General features: G+C 40.7%; 1 protein-coding gene across 2 annotated transcripts; it reads left to right on the top strand.

Moving 5' to 3' along the window:
* Positions 1-2,154: 2,154 nt before the first annotated feature.
* On the top strand, positions 2,155-16,077 carry ddx3xa (DEAD-box helicase 3 X-linked a). Of its 2 annotated transcripts, XM_030786971.1 has the most exons (19): positions 2,155-2,514; positions 4,025-4,076; positions 4,282-4,329; positions 5,128-5,187; positions 7,961-8,140; positions 8,328-8,457; positions 8,779-8,898; positions 9,009-9,108; positions 9,231-9,366; positions 9,499-9,596; positions 9,753-9,851; positions 9,957-10,117; positions 10,223-10,367; positions 10,541-10,685; positions 12,069-12,250; positions 12,330-12,447; positions 12,538-12,691; positions 12,925-13,046; positions 13,154-16,077. In XM_030786971.1, the coding sequence occupies exons 1-19, from the start codon at positions 2,470-2,472 to the stop codon at positions 13,243-13,245; spliced, it is 2,187 nt and encodes a 728-aa protein (XP_030642831.1). In that variant the 5' UTR covers positions 2,155-2,469; the 3' UTR covers positions 13,246-16,077. The 2 variants fall into 2 exon arrangements, with proteins under 2 accessions (XP_030642831.1, XP_030642832.1); XM_030786972.1 differs by lacking the exon at positions 5,128-5,187.
* Positions 16,078-17,807: the final 1,730 nt, after the last annotated feature.

Consider the following 17,807-nt stretch of genomic DNA (forward strand, 5'->3'; position numbering starts at 1 on the left):
TCCCTACGACCGGTTCATGAACCTATCAAAGGACGAGTTTGGCATTTAGAATCCACATTAACTGCGACCAGACCACCAAAAATTAATGCTCAAGGGTTGTCTTAACAATTTTGGGGAGATTTAAAATTTGGATGGCGATGTTTTAACGTAGATTTAATGTAGATTGCATTGGAGCAAGAACAGAAACATTCTCCTACCTAAACTCCGTTGACGAAAAGAGGAAGTGTAAGGGAGGGCAAATGGTTTTCTTCCGGAGAAATATTGGGCGGAGAACCGGATGTTAATACTCCATAGAAATAAATGTGCAGCCGAAATGGAGGTTTTTATAATCATCCATCCGTAGCTCTAAAATAGACGGCAAAGGGAGAACTAAAATTGTTTGAAACCGCTAACGTGAATTTCTGTTGGTAGTTTACAGTTATGTAAAATAGTTTGGTTGTATGGAAAGTTCAATGGAGTTTCACCTCCATGAGTAGTCTTGACATTTTAGGATACTCATGATAGTTCACTCTAAAAAATATATGTTTACAGTGACTGTTTTCACCCGTGAATTAAAGTAGTTACGACAGTTGATTGTGTCTACGCAAATTATGTGTTTTATAGCTGTCCAGCAGATGGCAGCAATTTTTAATTGCCGACTTTAATTGTAGGCTTGCAAAAATTGTAACATTTTTCAGGAGCTGTTGTGTGTGCCTCCCTCAGGGGCAGTAAAAAACTGACAATCTATCTGATCGGTCTCCCTCTTGCACTTTCGATTTTTTTGGGGGGGGGGGTGAGCAGATTTAGACAGGGACTAAATGGTGCTACACACTACTCCAATGACCCTGCTCCAGCTTTCAATACGTTCCTAATTGTTCCGGATACCGTTGCTTAAACCCTTCATTATAGCAGCAGAGTGAGCTAATGAAGGGCTTGTTGCTTAGGCTAGTTCATCAGTGGAATCAGGTGTGGTAGTGCTGGGCACAAACAGAAATGTAGAGTGCGGGGTGACCCTGAGGACCAGATTGAGATCTTACTGCCATGCACCATCTGTTTTGTAATGATGCTCTTTAGCCTGCTCCAAAGGATAATTATGACCTTTAATTTCTCTGTGCATGTCTTCCCTTCTATGGCATGATTATGATAAGAAATTCGTTGCTGCTTATGAGTCTTTGCACTGAAATTTTTTAAACTGAATTTCTCCAGGTATCATCTGAATTACTGGAATTTAGCACCATGTGGGTGTGATTTGGATGAGTAATACAAAGTGTAGGTTCAATGGGGAGAATTTATTCACAAACTGCTTAATGGTACATCAGACTTATTCAAATCAGCAGCCTTCTGGTATTAAGTGCTGTCATCTAAGAGGTTCACTAGTACAGTATCCTTCCTTGCTAGGTTAAAAAAAAAGAAGAAGAGAGAAGGCATGAGTAGTTTTCTTGCAGGGCTGTAACCAGGATCAAAATTTTAGTGAGGTCTGGAAGGTCATGTAATAGAAGGTAATGTGTTCATGGTCAGATTCTTCCATTATACATCAAGACATTGTACAGTTTGACAGTGACAATTATATTGTGATGCCAAGGTTGTACCTTGTCTTTCTGAGCTTTCATCTCAGCATACAGAGAAAGCCCTTACAGCTGGAGTTTTTCCAGTCTCCTGTTATGATGAGCAACTGAAATCTGATTGAGCACTGCAATTTCGATCATCAAACCAAAAGCTGGAATTGTCAGAGCCTTTCACCTGATATCCTGCTGTCAGAATAGAGGTTGTAAACAGTGGAGTGACAAACTGGGGAAAGAATCTAAGTTCATAGTGCAGTGTGGGGTTCTATGGGCTGTTAGAATGAAGCTTTAATAAAACATGAAAATTAGCGGTACTGTTCTTCCATCCTGTTTTCCATTGCTCTCATCTGCAAAAACACTGAACAGGTTTAACAGAGGCACTGCAACTTTAATTTCACCCATCCATTCCGAAAATTACTATACTATGTATGAAGAAAAGAATACATTTGTAACAGAGGATTTGGAATGGGGTCTCTTTTCAATGATTTAGCATCATTTTCAGCTGGTATTTCCGGAGGAGGAAAAAAGTCATCGCGATATTTTCCACTGACGTATTATGTCTTTCCCACCGTGTTATCTTGGCCAATGATATCTCGCGTTACTTTCCATCATTTACCTCTATTCCACCGCGGACACAGATGAAGGTGGTGGTGAATTAACTGGGGGAGGGATAGAATCCGGACAATTAGTAAATTTGTCTACCCGCAACAGACCTCTAATAGAAAAGGACGTTTGTATTTTCAGTACTTTTCTTATAACGATACAGGCCTAGCCATTGTCGGGGGAAAGTAAAAGAGGACGGGTGACGTCGTACAAAAAGAAGACTGAGCTGAAAAAAATCTTCTGGCTGGCTTGCTAACAAAGAAAGCCTTTTCTAAAAAGCAAGACCTTTTCTCAAAAGGAGTAATCCTCACTATTCTCTTTAGTTATGAGTCATGTGGTCGTCGACAATTCACACGGTCTAGATCAGCAGGTAAGCACTTTCTGTTTTATTTTTTATGTCATCATATAATATGCAATAGTGGCATACAAATATAACCTAGTGAATGTCGATGATTTCTTATGAAAGCTGAGAAATATTAGGCCGAGCTCGCTAGCTACCTTAGATTTCTGTCCTATTGTTTCCACTTGGAAAGCGTATTTGTGGCTGCTCCCCCACATTAGCCTGCGTTTCCTGTGACTATCGGCTTTGAGTCCAGTGGTTAGCTGGCTGTGCTAGTTAACGCTAGGTTACGTATCTGTTGAAATAATAGCTTTGGCTAGCTGAGTAGCTAGCGTTAGCATAGCAAAGTGTTAGATGATGGCGGTGGCTCATATTTCAGTGCGGAGTGCCAGTCGATTTATTTCTTGCACCCCTCGAGAAAGAGCCAGTTTAGCACTGGCTTAAGGAAAGGATGTGCCAGCTATATTGTCGTAATCAAAATGGACACTAAACTAGCAGAACCTGACGATAACTTATAGTGAATTTATATAGCCTAGAAGTGTTATTTCGTAATTATCGCAAAGTCGTTTCAAAATGGTCCCTCGTCGTCGTGAAACCGTACTGTTTTTTGAGCTGTACTTTAAACATGAGCCATTCCATATTATATCACACATTTGTAAATTTGGAAATGAGTCGATACATTGTTTTTGCGTTGCTGCGTGATTGCTGCGGCATGACAACAATTCACTTGGTGGCTAACCTGGTAGTTGGATTACTTTTGCGTTACATGTTGTATTAAGTTTAAATTACTTTTAATGGATTTCTGCCAAAAGGAGCCACCAGCATTGCCAACTCTAATGTCGAGAGAAAGCGTAATGATGATTTATGGTACAATCATCAGGTAGTTTACTTGTATTGACGCGAGGGGCAGTGTTTTATAGTTAGTGCAGCAGCAAAAATGTAAAAGGTATGAGTGCAGTCCAGTACTTTGTTTTAATATCATTATGCTCAGTTAATCATTTCTGGTGCTTTCTTGTCAGGCATTTTGTTGTTATATGGTTATGATTTGCTTGCATGGCATACTCAACAAACGCACTGTGTCGCTGTTCTTTTATTTTAGGAATAAGTTCTAACAGCAAACGAGAAAAAATAATTAAGAACTCCAAGGGCGAACTGTTAAAATTCAGTGGGATCACTGTAAACACGAAATTTGGGAAACGTATTTTGTCAACTTTGACAATAGCATTTACAAGCATGCATTTGTTGACACAACAGTGTTTGTTATTACAGTTGTTGATCACATTTTATTGCTTAGTTACTTAACATTTAGGTAGATCGCGATTTCCAAGCGTGTTTACTTGTGTTGCGTGATACTCTCGTAATCAACGTCTATTGCCGGTAAGATGCACAAAATTACATCTGGACAATATTGATTCGTCTTCAACAAATAAGTCATCTTTAGTTTAAACACAAGTTTGTAATAATTAAGAATTGTGTTGGTTTGTGTTTTGACTGCTCCTGAAAATTCTTCCACGTGACTTATGGACTTTGTTTCTTTCAGCTTGCTGTCCTAGACTTGAACTCCGCAGACGGACAGGGTGGAGGCACTGGCAGTAAGTTTAATGCCCCTGTGTTTTTTTTTTGTTTTTTTTTTATTTTATTTATTGTTTTATGTTTATTGTGGATGTTTAGTAAATAACCTTGTGCAAGGCTAACAGATTAACGGGTTCAGAAGATGTTGATGTAGTAGCATATGCAGGTGCAATGTAATTGTTGTACAGTTTCATGGGCTGAGGTTATACATAATGTTTCCTCTAGGGCGTTACATTCCTCCTCACTTGAGAAACAAAGATGCCGCTAAAAATGGTAAGTTCTTTGTTTTGTGTTACAGCAGTACATTTTGTACATGCTAAGTACACTTGGATGTGTAGAAACCTTTTTGTGGTTTTCGGGATTAAGAAAACCCATTCTTTAAGTCAACTTGTAGTCTGATTAATGTTGGCATTGCCACTGAACCCACTAGGCACACTAGTGTAGGTTTCCTGATGTATAAGTTTGCTTACTTTGGACCTGTGAGTTCAGTTCAATACAGAGGAGTTGTGGAATTTAATTCTGAAAGATGTTACAAGTAAGTGCACTTTAGTAGATTCTGATATTGGATTTTTCTGTTTTCTCTCCTTTTTAAATATTTCCATCCCTTTTGACCATAAGCACTTTTTCCAGCTTTCGTTTTCATGTAATGAAATGTTTTAATGAATGCTTGGAAAAACTGCTTCTTTTACAGAAGTGATTTGATATGGCAATAATAAGGAACTGAAGCATCACCGTGTTTCATAAATCTGACATGCTTTCATTTCAGCCATTTTGAGAAGTTACAGATTTATATCAATTTCATTTTATCCTTTTGTGAAGTGTCTTTCTGAATCAGCACAATTTCCAACTTGGCTGTTAGGTGAAGGAATTTGTTCTTTGGTTTTAAGTACAGTTTGGAAAATAAGACACTGCTTTGGTGGTACGCTCTTTCTCTTGAAAATAATTTCAGAAGAATTATGTGTATATTCTGCGGTCACTGTGCCTCTGTATCCAAAACACAGACCAAATGTGACTTTACTGGCCTCTTTGAGTTCCATTCCAGACTTTGACCTCATTTTCATTTTTTCACAGCAGGAAATGCTTATTCCTCTGGTAGACAGAGCGGTTATTCAGTGGCACCAGTACCGAGCTGTAAGTTTGTTCTGTTAGCTTTTGCTGAGGGTGCTCTGCATTTCTAGCTGCATGAACGTTTAATTACATACCTTCAGAGCCAAAATGTATAGGCCAGTTTTTTCAACTGGAGCCATTTGCTAACTTTCTGATGTATTTCAGTCAGTTTTTTTTTTTAACATTTTAAACAGTTTTGACAGAAGACATTATCATAAATTCTACATTTTTGCAACAAGAGACCCAATCCTTTCTGATTTTGTCTGACTTAAGATGGCTGGCAATAATTAGCCTGCAACTATGGTTGTTTGCAACTTTCCTCCTGTCCTTTCTCTTTGTCCAGTTAAGTCCAAGAATGTGCAGGGGATTGGGAAGAGTCAGATTATGCGCTATTAGACATGCATTCTTGCCACTCTGCAGCCCTTTTGTGCAAGATCAAGACTCCTTTTGCTAAAATGAAATTGTTCCCCCTAAGTTTCTCCCAAACAGTACCCTCAGAGTTGGCAACCTGAGAGATATCACAGAAACAGAAATAACTGTACACCCGGATGGGATGACTATAGGACTGGTAATTATTAGCATAATCCTGATTTCTCATGCATTATCCATAATGTAAAAAGAGGGGTTCTGAAGTGCCCTCTACCTGTGCTTAGGTTATGCAAGATACACCTCCCAGGAGTTTACCTTTTATGAAACCTGCAGTGGTGGCTGGCCGGACAGATGTGGTATACCTGGATATGTCTGCATGTGATGTTCACCGTGCCACTTTTAATACTCACTGACGCTGTGCTCACGATTCTAGTCCAAGCATTTGGGCTGGACTTTTGTGAAGGGCAATGTGACGCGCATATACCTTGTTCGGGACTAATTCGCTCTCACATCATTCTGCAGTAGCTTGCTTTGAATGCATGCTATTTTGTATAACTTGATGTGTGCAGACTGAAGCCACGGTTCAGGCCTGACTGGATTATAGGCCTTACTAATGCAGGTATGGCTTTTTGTGGCTGACCAGATATTTCAGGGTGTATTTTGAACAGACATTTAAGTATCTCACTGAGTTGAGTCTAAGGCCACTCAGCATTACAGCTGAGTTTATAAAGAATGCAGTATTTTGGAGCTCTGACACACTGGATTCGTGTTATACCAATGGCTAATTTTAATTACAACTGTCTCGATGCCACAAATCTACATGACTTACCATCAGAGGCAGTTCAAATGTGACCTCTGATAGAAAACATGTGATGAGCTTACACGCAAGACTGCTGAACAACCCCTGTTTAAAAAGTTACCAGTTTAAGATGCATGTTTTCCCTCACTGCTAACGCACAGTCTCTTAATCTGAATAAATCTCAACTCTTATAAACTGGCCCGAGTTAATGCTCCTTGTCGCTGCAAGTTGAAATAATATTGAATTTATTAATGGAGACCGTGATACTTCTGAATCTAAAATGTATACAACATGAGCACGTCACACTCAGTTTTACATAGCCTCAATTCATGATTTTTTTGGACCATAGAGTTGATATACTGTTAAATAAGACTGGAATGTTCGATTGGGGTGATGAGTAAGAATTGTGTTCATTTTTCAAAGGTTAGTCATGTGGTATGATCTCAGTTGTAACTGTGTCAACTCCAGTGAGGCTCCCAGTTTGATGGATTTATCAGCAAATGTTGAGGGTCACTCTCCTAATTGCATTCTTTTTTAGTTTGTTAGCGTTTGGCAATGGTCAGCCAACTTTCCACTGATGTGTGCAAGATTTCTCACATAAGATGTGACAAGCATGCCAGTCACTGCGTTTCACTTCATAGGAAATAGCCACATTGTCTAAAGCAAACCTCAGCTATTCTCTGTATTCAAGTCCCTTGGAGCAGGTTGCAATGCTTGCATTTCTTCCTGGATGGTATCCGGTATCCCCAGAGGATCTCGGACTGCTTTTGAGAGGGGTTATATGCATTTTTCAGCATTAGCACTTGTCTGTGTGGAGTTGCACTGGAGTGGTGAATTGATGGATTCCCTGGAGGGCCACTGGTACAGATCTCAGCCAATAACTGTGTGTGTTACTTCCAGCCTCCCCTGCCCGCACTGACTGCAGTATGGCCACCGATGGCAACGATGATACAGCCAGTGTACTCAGCTGGGCTGATCGCTGTGGTAAATGCTCCACTACCCGACGGTGGCATGGCTTGTAACTCCGTGTTAGTGTTTGGCCAGCGTTTTTGTCAAGCAGGTGTGAGCTGATGGTCTCCAGGACACCCTGTTGTCATAAGGGATTTTTTTCAGCTTGAGCAAGTGAACATGTTTTGTGTATCTGATGTATTGCAGTCCAGCTGGTTTGAGACTTGTCAGTAATAGGTGTTTGTTTTTCATGCTTTCTCTTTTTGACTGCTCAGCTGAGCTATGCATTGGAAAGGTGTACCAATGCGTCATTGGCATGGCAAAGCTCGTTTGTGGACTGGTTTTACATTAAGTTACAGGACTGGTATTTCTGGTTAAAGACTGAGTGAATACTTTGAGGTTTTCCTACTAGTGATGAGTAGTTGTGTGAATCAGGTTTGTTTAATGGGCTTGAAATGTTATCACTATAGTAGAAAAAGGTTGCTCAAACTTTTTCTCTTTTTTTTTTTTTCAATTTCAAACTCTGAGTCACTGAAAAATCCATGAATAAACTGTCCAGTTGCAAGTGGACTGTTTGGGCTTTGCTTTGGGCTTCCCTCTGCCATATTTGTTTAACTGAGCCTCCTTCTCATCCAACTGTGCCTGCTCTGATCCACTTCTCTTCCTTCTGTCTACACGAAGACTCACCCGGATGGGACGGCGGACGCAGTAACGGCTTTGTGAATGGTTACCACGATGGTCGTATGAATGGGGATAGAAACAGTTTTGGGCGTGGACCCCCTCGCAATGACAGAGGTGGGAGAGGTGGCTACCGTGGCAACAGAGGAGGTGGAAGTTTCAGTCAGCCAATTCATAACACAGGTGAGATTAGCACGTTGTTTTCATATAAATGATGGCATAACCCATATTTTGGGGTATTCTTGATCTCAGTTATGCAATATGGTTGTTAGAGAAAGAAAACCAAGATCTCCTGTTGAATGTATGATGTTTTGAATACGTTAGCAAGCAAGACAACCCATTTTGTATATCCCAACGAAACACTTTATAGGATATGGCTTTGAGAATAAAGACGGAGGTTGGAATTCTGGGGCCAACAGTGCCTACAATAGCTTTGGTGGACGCCCAGACAGAGGAAAGTCTGCCTTTTTCAATGACAGAGGAGCTGGTTCTAGAGGAAGGTAAGTTAAAGCCATTCTGCATCAGTCTGGATGGCCAAATATTGAAACATTCATACACAGATACCGCCATCAATATTCCAAGATGGAAAATCTATTGCAAAATCCATTACAGGGATGTTAAACACAGCCATATTTAATTTTGAGCAGTTTGACAGTGTACTTTTCTTAAGTATGTGTTCTATACCTTATTAAGAGCCATCAACGCTTACATGACTGTTGCCTGATTTTCAGTGAGCTTTGCTTTGAATAGTTTGTGTTCCCTCAGTATGTGGGTGTTGATGTTGGTTAATGGCTAAATGAAAATCATATTGGTCTTGGCAGGTTTGAGCGCGGAGGCTTTGGAGGAGGAGGAGGAGGCGGTGGAAACAGTCGCTGGGTAGAAGACTCCCGAGATGAAGAGGATTGGTCCAAGCCCACCTCCCCCAACGAGCGCTTGGAGCGGTCAGTAGCCTAATACCAATGGCACTAATTCTGCGTCCTGAAAGTGGATCATGTGCAGTACTGACTAAGGCATTGTTTTCTCTCTGTGTCCTCCACCCTCCTGCACACAGTGAGCTGTTCTCTGGAAGCAACACAGGGATTAACTTTGAGAAGTATGATGACATTCCTGTGGAGGCAACCGGCACCAACTGTCCTCCCCACATCGAGAGTGTACGTTTCAAACATAATAACTCGCTTGCTCCAGACTTTAACTCATTCCAACACAGCTGAGTCAAAAGAGCAATGAGAAAATGACCTTGACTGCTCATTCTTGTTTCTTTTTTTTCTTCCAGTTTCATGATGTTGAAATGGGTGAGATCATCATGGGCAACATAGGGCTGAGTCGCTACACCCGTCCTACCCCTGTGCAGAAGTACGCTATTCCCATTATCAAGGCCAAGAGAGACCTGATGGCCTGTGCTCAGACTGGTAGGTGATGTGCCAAATCTATTCAGAGGGATAAAGTGACTGCGTGAGAAGGCAGCACCCAGTGGAATGCATGTGAAACTTCAGAGTTGTTTGGCAGAATTATTTCATTATTCATGTACTGTGTTTGTCAAGGTTCTGGCAAGACTGCAGCGTTCTTGCTTCCAGTGCTGAGTCAGATCTACACAGATGGGCCAGGGGAGGCCCTACAGGCAGCCAAAGTCAGTGGCCAGGTACTGCATTAACTCAAGCCTGTACTAGTCTGGTCTCTCAGATGCTGTCTGGTCTGTCTCTCTTACACATTTTTTACAGTGAGGCAGTTCAGGAATAGTTTTGTTGTTCGCTCTTCATGAAGTAAGAATAGAAAATAGCTTTCTAAATTTTAACAGGACAATGGAAAATATGGACGCCGTAAGCAGTATCCCATCTCTTTGGTCCTGGCTCCAACCAGAGAACTTGCTCTTCAGATCTATGATGAAGCAAGAAAGGTATGTGTCCAACTCCAAAGCAGAGGTTAATGTCCTCTGTATAATTTCACTCTGAACATTCAGTCATGCGTTTCCTTAACCTGAATCTTCAATTGTATTTGTCAGTTTGCGTACCGCTCCAGAGTACGCCCTTGTGTGGTGTATGGAGGGGCTGACATTGGCCAGCAGATCCGTGACCTGGAGAGAGGCTGTCACCTGTTGGTGGCCACACCCGGTCGTCTGGTGGACATGATGGAAAGGGGCAAAATTGGCCTTGATTACTGCAAGTAGGTGCTACATCCTATGGAATCACACTTCACAGTGCTTTGTAGAAGGTTCCAGAAAGAGAACGATGCACTCTTAAGCTAAACCAATGGTCTCTCCCTTTTTAGTTACCTGGTCCTGGATGAAGCAGACAGAATGTTGGACATGGGCTTTGAGCCACAAATCAGGCGTATTGTGGAGCAGGACACAATGCCTGCTAAAGGCATGCGGCAGACCATGATGTTTAGTGCCACTTTCCCGAAAGAGATCCAGGTACGCACTCGGCCGAGAGAAACCAGTTACAGAGACTGAAAGCTGTTGTCTGACTAGTTTACCACACAAGCAGATTTGAATGTTAGTTGTATTTAATAGTTAATGCTTGTCAGGTTTAGGCTGTTGTTGTTGCTATGAGACAACACCCTTTCTGCTTTCGTCTGTTTTCTCAGATCCTGGCCCGTGACTTCTTGGAAGAGTACATCTTTCTTGCTGTGGGTCGTGTAGGCTCCACCTCAGAGAACATCACCCAGAAAGTGGTGTGGGTGGAGGAGAGTGACAAGCGGTCTTTCCTTTTGGATCTGCTCAATGCTACAGGTAAGGCTAACCACAGTGTTGTTATGAATTACCCAGACAGTGTTAACTGAAACAAAGGTTCTAAAGGTTCAATGTTTGTTGCAGAAGTAAGTGTCCTTCTTCCTTAATCCCTTATGCCTCAGAATTTTCTTCGTCTTTTTGGTTTTTACAGATGGCATGCTTTTGTATTTGAAACATTGTTGTGGCACTGTATTATCATGTGTGGAGAGTTGGTTATGATGCATTAAGTTTACTGGGAGGTTTGGTTCTATTTAAAGTCATTCCCTGTGAGGTTCAGGAAAATGCAACTGAAAACCCTGAGAGGCCTGGTAAGTTGGGACGTTTTAGTCTGACTTGGACACATTTCATTTTTATGTTTCCATTGGCCTCCTCTTGTCCTGTTTCCGTTCATATTTGTTGGTTGTTATATACTTGAAAATACCCAGTTGCTCAGCATGATTTTCTGGTAAGGTTTGTATTTCAACCAAGCAAATATGCTTACACAAAATTATTATTAGTGATAAATTAGTGGTACTGCTTCAGATTTCCCTTCTTATGAGTTTGTACATTCTGTTTGTGAAGTGACCTTATTCGTACTTGGTGGTTGCCTAAGGAAACAATGCGTTGCCTTCTCTTTGTAGCATTTTGTTGAACATGTAAAATATGATTTAACCATGGTCTGTATTTGTGGTTTTAATATAAAAAGTCCTTTATACAGACATCACTAGATACTCAATGTCTTTCTGACCAAAATTTTCAAGGTGGTGTCACCATGGTTATAAGCAAAATACTTAACATTTTACAGATGAACGTCACTGGCTGCTTGGCTGAGCCCGTATGTGGATCTCACCATAGCAACACAGCACTGAGAGGGAATTGCATGTAGATAAGTCTCATTGGGCAGTGTTACCATGCCAACATTCTCTAAGCAATGACTGCTTCAATTGAGGCTTTTTTTAAGATGCTGAGGGGTGAATGAAGTCATTTCATGAAGAGTTTGAATGCCCTTGTCCTCCTGCACCTCATCTTGCATGCCTGCCCTCTGCTATTGAACTTTCCAGTGATGGCTATTTAAATGTGTAGAAAAAAAAACAAACATTTGCAAGCTGTGACAAACATTGAACCGAGAAAAACAAACGAGCAATTCAGATATGCTGTAAATACCTGTAGCATCAAAGGTCTGTTTCAAATAGTTTGACATCTGTAGTCCAAGTCACTTTAATGGTTGTCAAACAAGGAAAATCTGCCAGTGCTCTTATCCCCATTTTCAGTTGCCATTTTCTCTTTTTAAACCTCTAAGCTCATCCAGCACCCAACTCCCTACGCCTGCTTTACTTTTACATTCCTTAGGAACACCTTTGTATTCTGTGGGATGCAGACAGCAATATCTCTCTTTGTCCATAGGTAAGGATTCTCTCACTTTGGTGTTTGTGGAGACCAAGAAGGGTGCCGATGCTCTTGAAGACTTCTTATACCGTGAAGGCTATGCGTGCACCAGTATCCATGGTGACCGTTCCCAGAGGGATCGTGAGGAGGCACTACACCAGTTCCGCTCAGGCCGTTGCCCCATCATGGTTGCCACAGCTGTGGGTACCTTCTCTGATACTTGTCAAATAATGTTTTTCTGCCAAAACTGAGATCACTCATGATGCTTTACCATCCCAGGTGGCTGCTCGAGGACTTGACATCTGCAATGTGAAACATGTCATCAACTTTGATCTGCCCAGCGACATTGAAGAGTACGTCCATCGCATTGGCCGTACTGGACGTGTTGGAAATCTTGGTAAGTCTATCAAATGGGGGCACATGTCATTGGCATTGGCAGGTAAAAGGTCGTTGTATTTTACGTTTTTTTTCCTCCCCTTGTTGACAGGTTTGGCAACCTCTTTCTACAATGATAAGAACAGCAACATAACCAAGGATTTGCTGGATATCCTGGTGGAAGCCAAACAAGAGGTTCCTTCCTGGCTGGAGAGTCTGGCCTATGAGCACCAACACAAAAGTAGTAACCGTGGGCGGTCCAAGAGGTCTGTGCACTTCTTTTGACTTGGTGTCAGCTTTACCTGAATATTCATGCTGCTTCTTCTCTCTCTCTCTCTCTCTCTCTATATATCTATCTATACATATATTTATATATACTGTTATTAACCTGTTGTCTCACACTACAGTAGTTCCAGTCAGGATGTTTCCCTGTTGTGGTTGCCACAGCTGTGGGTACCTTCTCATGAATTTGTCAAGTAATGTTGTTCTATGTCTGCAGGTTCTCTGGTGGTTTTGGAGCCAGAGATTACCGCCAGATGGCAGGTGGTAATACCTTTGGTGCCCGAGGCGCTCGCAACACAGGGGGCCATGGTGGAAACAGAGGCTTTGGGGGTAACAAGGGTTAGTTTACCTCTTTATTTGGGAAGAGGGATGACTTGTTAATGGAAAGCTTTGTTTCTAAGTGAAGACATGTCTAAGATAAAACTGACTTACCTTGTCTCCATTAGGTGGTTTTGGAAACTTCGGCAACGATGGGTATGGTGGAAACTATGGAAACTATGGTGGAAACTACACCCAGGTGGACTGGTGGGGAAACTAGATGTACAAGTGCAGTGGGTCATCATGCCAAACTAGCTGAATGGAAACCACATGTTAGCATAGCCAGACTCTACCCCTTGTGTAGCTTCAAGATCTTCAAGCAGTACATTACATGCTGTTATTCTCTGCTCGCATTCTGAAAGGGAGATCAGAGAGATGGAGAATGACCAGCAGGACAACCGGAGCGTCACTCCTGGGATAGCAACCAACGTGGACGCCCAGACACACGTTTGATATAGAATCTCGGACTTGAGTTTTCAACTGCACTTTCTTTGTTAGGAAAAAAAAAAAAAAAAAAGAAGATCACTCGTATGTTAATGTACTGTGCCTTTAAATTTAGACAGGATTTTTTTTGTTTTGTCATTTTACGAAATGAACTCAGCCAAGAGCTCAATTTCTTTTTGTTGTAAAAGGCATAAGAAAGCTTGTACTTAATCAAACCTTGGCAAACACTGGGATGATGTGGCTTGAACAAGTCACAGTTCCATTTGAACCACAAATTGTCACAGGGATCTCATGTAGCCTAACAAACAGGCTAGTGCACAAACAGCTCATGAAGCCACCCCTGAGGAGTTTGGTTTTAAGGGTGGAATCTTTGTGTGGCAACTGTGTTGTATGAAACAGAGTTCGATCAACTTATTTCTTTTGCTCACTCTATCCTGGATAGCCACCTATTTAGGGATGCAGTAGTCTTCAAAAAAAAAGGCCATTCCAGTTGTGATCTTCATGACAAAAGTGAAAAAAAAAAACACTTGGTGTTAACACACTCTTGTGTTTTTAAAATATGCAGTGCTGGAACTTGTTACTCCACTTCCTTCAATTGACTTGACAGTGTTATGGCAGCTAGTAAGTATCACATGCTAGCCACATGAAGTGGGCAGCATTTTTTGTTGATTTCTTTTTACTTGAAACATTTTGGGGAAGCAGGGGTGATTAAAAAACTGTAAAGTTTTTTGATTAAATGTTTCTTTACAAATGTTCTCGAAGACAAAAAATGCCTGCCATGTTGAAAGTGAAGTTCAAAATGGCTACAAAAAAAAAAAGGACCAGACAACCGGTGCGGCCCTGTGTTTCTACAGGGCCGCCTCGGTCTTAAACGCATGCTAGTGTTTTGTTTTTTGGTCAAGGAGAAAAGACAAATGAATTCTGTCGCAGGCTTTACTTTATCACAAACGTTTTCTCTTTTCAAGCTGCGTTGGAGACATGGCTCCTTATTTCATAGACAGAAGCAGTACGAGACGGCTAAGGGTTCATTTCGAGGCAGAAACAGAGCTTCACTGGGTGTGTATGTGTGTTAGGTTGGGCTTGGCGCTGGTGCAGTGTAGTGGGCCACCATTTTAGTTTGCTTTGGGCTTCACTGCGCTTCGGCGGTGGACATCACAGTGTGGTGGCCAAAGATTGGGTTTTCCCCCTCCTTAAGGTACATAAATGCTGTCAACTCCTCCTGGAGTTCATCTGCTTCGACGCGTATTAAAGCTCTGGCCAAAGAGCCAGGTTTCTTGCTTCCTTTTTAAAGGAAGGAAGCAACAGAGAGGAGGAGGAAAAAAAAGGCATTTAAGTGCAATAGATTTTCTTCTCAAGTGAGTTGTGCCTTGACATTTTTTTAAATTGATGAATTCAAGCGGATGCACTGACAGTATTGAGAACTTAAGACGAATGGTGCTACTTAAGTTAGGTCTAGGCCCTCGTATGTTGTGCCCATCAAGTTTTACAAAGTTATTTTATTGCACATCTAGAGTTTTATATAAAATGTCTTGAGTGCGTGTCCTCAAGCTTCAAAATATTGTGTGTGGATATAGAGAAATGCAGCTTGTTTACAAAAGGGGAAGGGTTATCAATATTTAAACCAGGATTTATTTGGGACCAGGGGGACCAGCAGTGGGGAATTTAGCTATTTGCACACAGATTTCTAGATTCTACTTTTGCTGCTAGTTTTGTGTAATTTATTAAGCATTTTTTGAGAAATATTTATTTTTATAAGCCTCAAAGTGATTCTTTGAAAGTTTCAAGAAACTTGACCAAAAGACAGTTCAAAAACACTGGCACTTGATTGTTGAATGTCACCTGTATGCGTGAAATTTATATATTTCGGGGTAGTGTGAGCTTTTTAATTTTTCAGACATATTGGACTCAGTCAGTATCCACAGCTGTTTAAGGCCTTGAGGCCATACAATTCTATGGGATAACTAATTGTCACTCAAAATTCAAATTGGGAAAAAGAACATGCCAAGGTTTGGAATAAAGTGATCAAAAGAGCTAACAATTTCCTCAATGTATCTGTGCAAAAGTGTCCAGATTCTCCAAAACGAGAGCATTGTTTTCTTACTTTTTAATTGGTTTTTGTTTTTGTTTCAGTCAATGTCTGGCACATGGTGACCTTAAACATGTGGTTATTCTCTATTGTTGCATTTGCATATATGGCAGCTCTGCTGTTTGACCTCTCAGGAACATTTAGCAAATGATGGCATTAGCAATAAGTCTTACTGTGCAGTTTCAACACTGATCATGATCCGTAGATATGGTGGAAAGCTAGACTTGCTACATGTCCTGAGGGGAATCCAGAGCTCTTTAGATTTAGTATTTGCTTTATGTAGTAGTCTAGAAGCTCTGCACCGCATGAGAAGACTCGGCTGTGCATTTATTGTATGATTTTACCAAAATAAAAGTTTGAAATGCAAATACTTTAAGCATGTTTTCTAAACTGTTCAATGTAGCAAATGGGGGAAAATGTTGTAGCAACTGTTCATAGTGTTGCTGAATTATATTGGAGTTGTTTGAAATTCAATTGGCCTCACTTCGTTAACAAAATAGAAAGTTCATTTTAAACTGAACACTGTGTCCATTTGTTGTTTTTTTTTGTGTTCCTTAATATCTGATTTTACTTGTGAAAGCTGGTAATATTCAAAGGTTCTTTAGTTTCACCTGTTTTGCATAGGCCGAAACACAGTATACTGCTTGAATCACCTCACATTTGTAAATTAGGCAGACTTTGGAGTGTTCTTTAAAAGCACACATAATAGAATGTGACTGAAGTTATCCCACAGACTGATGTCTGTCTGACATTGAATAACAGGATTTCAACATTTTTGTGGATCAGTTCCTCCAACGTGTAGGACTTCCTTCACATTTCATTGGTACATTTCCATTTCCATAGGCCAGGTATATAGTGTAACATTCTTTCTGATCCAGATCACCAGTACTGCCATTAGTGTATGTATCACTGGACATTCGATTACAGTACAAACACACTGATATCGGGTGGTAAAGATGTAGGCTGTAGCTGAGGGTACTTCTCTAATCAAAGTGTTAATGGGCATGAGTCAAAGGTTAAGGAGCCCTCTTTTCCTGAAAAGTTGTTCATGATGCCTTATCGTTTCAGTCTGCTGCCTGTGGTAAGGAGATTGTGGACTGTAATCTGAACACAGCATGTGGCCCTCACAGGCGATTGCTGTTTGCCTTGATCTCAGAGCACTGCTTTTTACTATTTTATAATCCCACAGCCATCTAGAGGATTTTTCTACCATTAAGTGATGGCTTTTGGGAGGGGTTTGCTGCCCGGAGTGGTAGAATACACAAACACATTGCTCATACACTGTCTATCAGCGATAGGACCTTTAAATCTGTTCAGATGTACACTTGAGATGAGACAGTGCTGACAGCCTGGGATGTAGTGCGGACCAAACCTTCCTCCAATCTTTCTCTCTGTTGTGGGAGCATATAGAGATGCAGTAATCAACAGGTAACGTACGAACACTTTCCCTTTAATTTCTTTTTAAAGTTAGAGTTTTGTGTCAGGATGAGAATTAAACATGTACTTGAGTAAACAGCCTTTTCATTTTCTGTCAGTGCATTTTACAGTAAGGATTTCTGACTCTGAACTAAAAAAAAAAAAAAGTACGTTAGTGAATTTTGTATTTTTTAGCGGTTTTACCAGGTCAGAAATGTTAGGCCTAATTCATATTATATATTTCAGATCACTTACATCATCTTGATAGGCCACACGTGAACAAGGCCAGTAATGTTTTTCATAATCATAGGTGGTAAGTATTTTATTAAAACTACTCCATGTTGTGATTGTCAGGCTTCTGATGCACAAATAACATTTTGATTGCTCTTCTGTTAATTTTTTCGAGAGCAAAGTGATGATATAGTTTTCTTTGTCAGTAATAACTGATGAAATTTGAGGTGAAAGATGACACTGAGAGCAAAAATTATACAGCAAATCTCAGAATTGGACCATGTATAAATTATGCATTGTGAGAGCATTTTTTGATAGATGTTCTTGATTGCTCTGTAGTTCGACTTAACCGATCTGATTTGCCCTTATTTTCAGACCTAAATAATTTAATTTGGTTTAATCTGGTTTGTGTCCCAGTTAGTCTGAAACGATTGATCAAATTAAAATGCACTGTTAAATTCTAGTGTCTAGACTAACAGAAATAAGGAAGTTGTACTAGGTTATCTCTAATCTGTCCTCCTTTAATCACCCAAATAATTTGAGGGTAGTGACCAAATGTAGGACAGAGAGAACTGTGGAAAAAAACACTCTCTGCTCCATGTGAC

This window comes from Chanos chanos, chromosome 10 (genome assembly GCF_902362185.1).
Source record: "Chanos chanos chromosome 10, fChaCha1.1, whole genome shotgun sequence".
In the NCBI taxonomy this organism is placed as follows: Eukaryota; Metazoa; Chordata; class Actinopteri; order Gonorynchiformes; family Chanidae; genus Chanos; species Chanos chanos.

Coding starts and splice junctions, on each gene's coding strand:
- ddx3xa (XM_030786971.1), top strand. CDS start 2,470: ATGAGTCATGTGGTCGTCGACAATTCACACGGTCTAGATCAGCAG. Junction 10,118..10,222: donor ATTGGCCTTGATTACTGCAA/GTAGGTGCTACA, acceptor CTCCCTTTTTAG/TTACCTGGTCCTGGATGAAG. Junction 12,251..12,329: donor CCATCATGGTTGCCACAGCT/GTGGGTACCTTC, acceptor TTACCATCCCAG/GTGGCTGCTCGAGGACTTGA.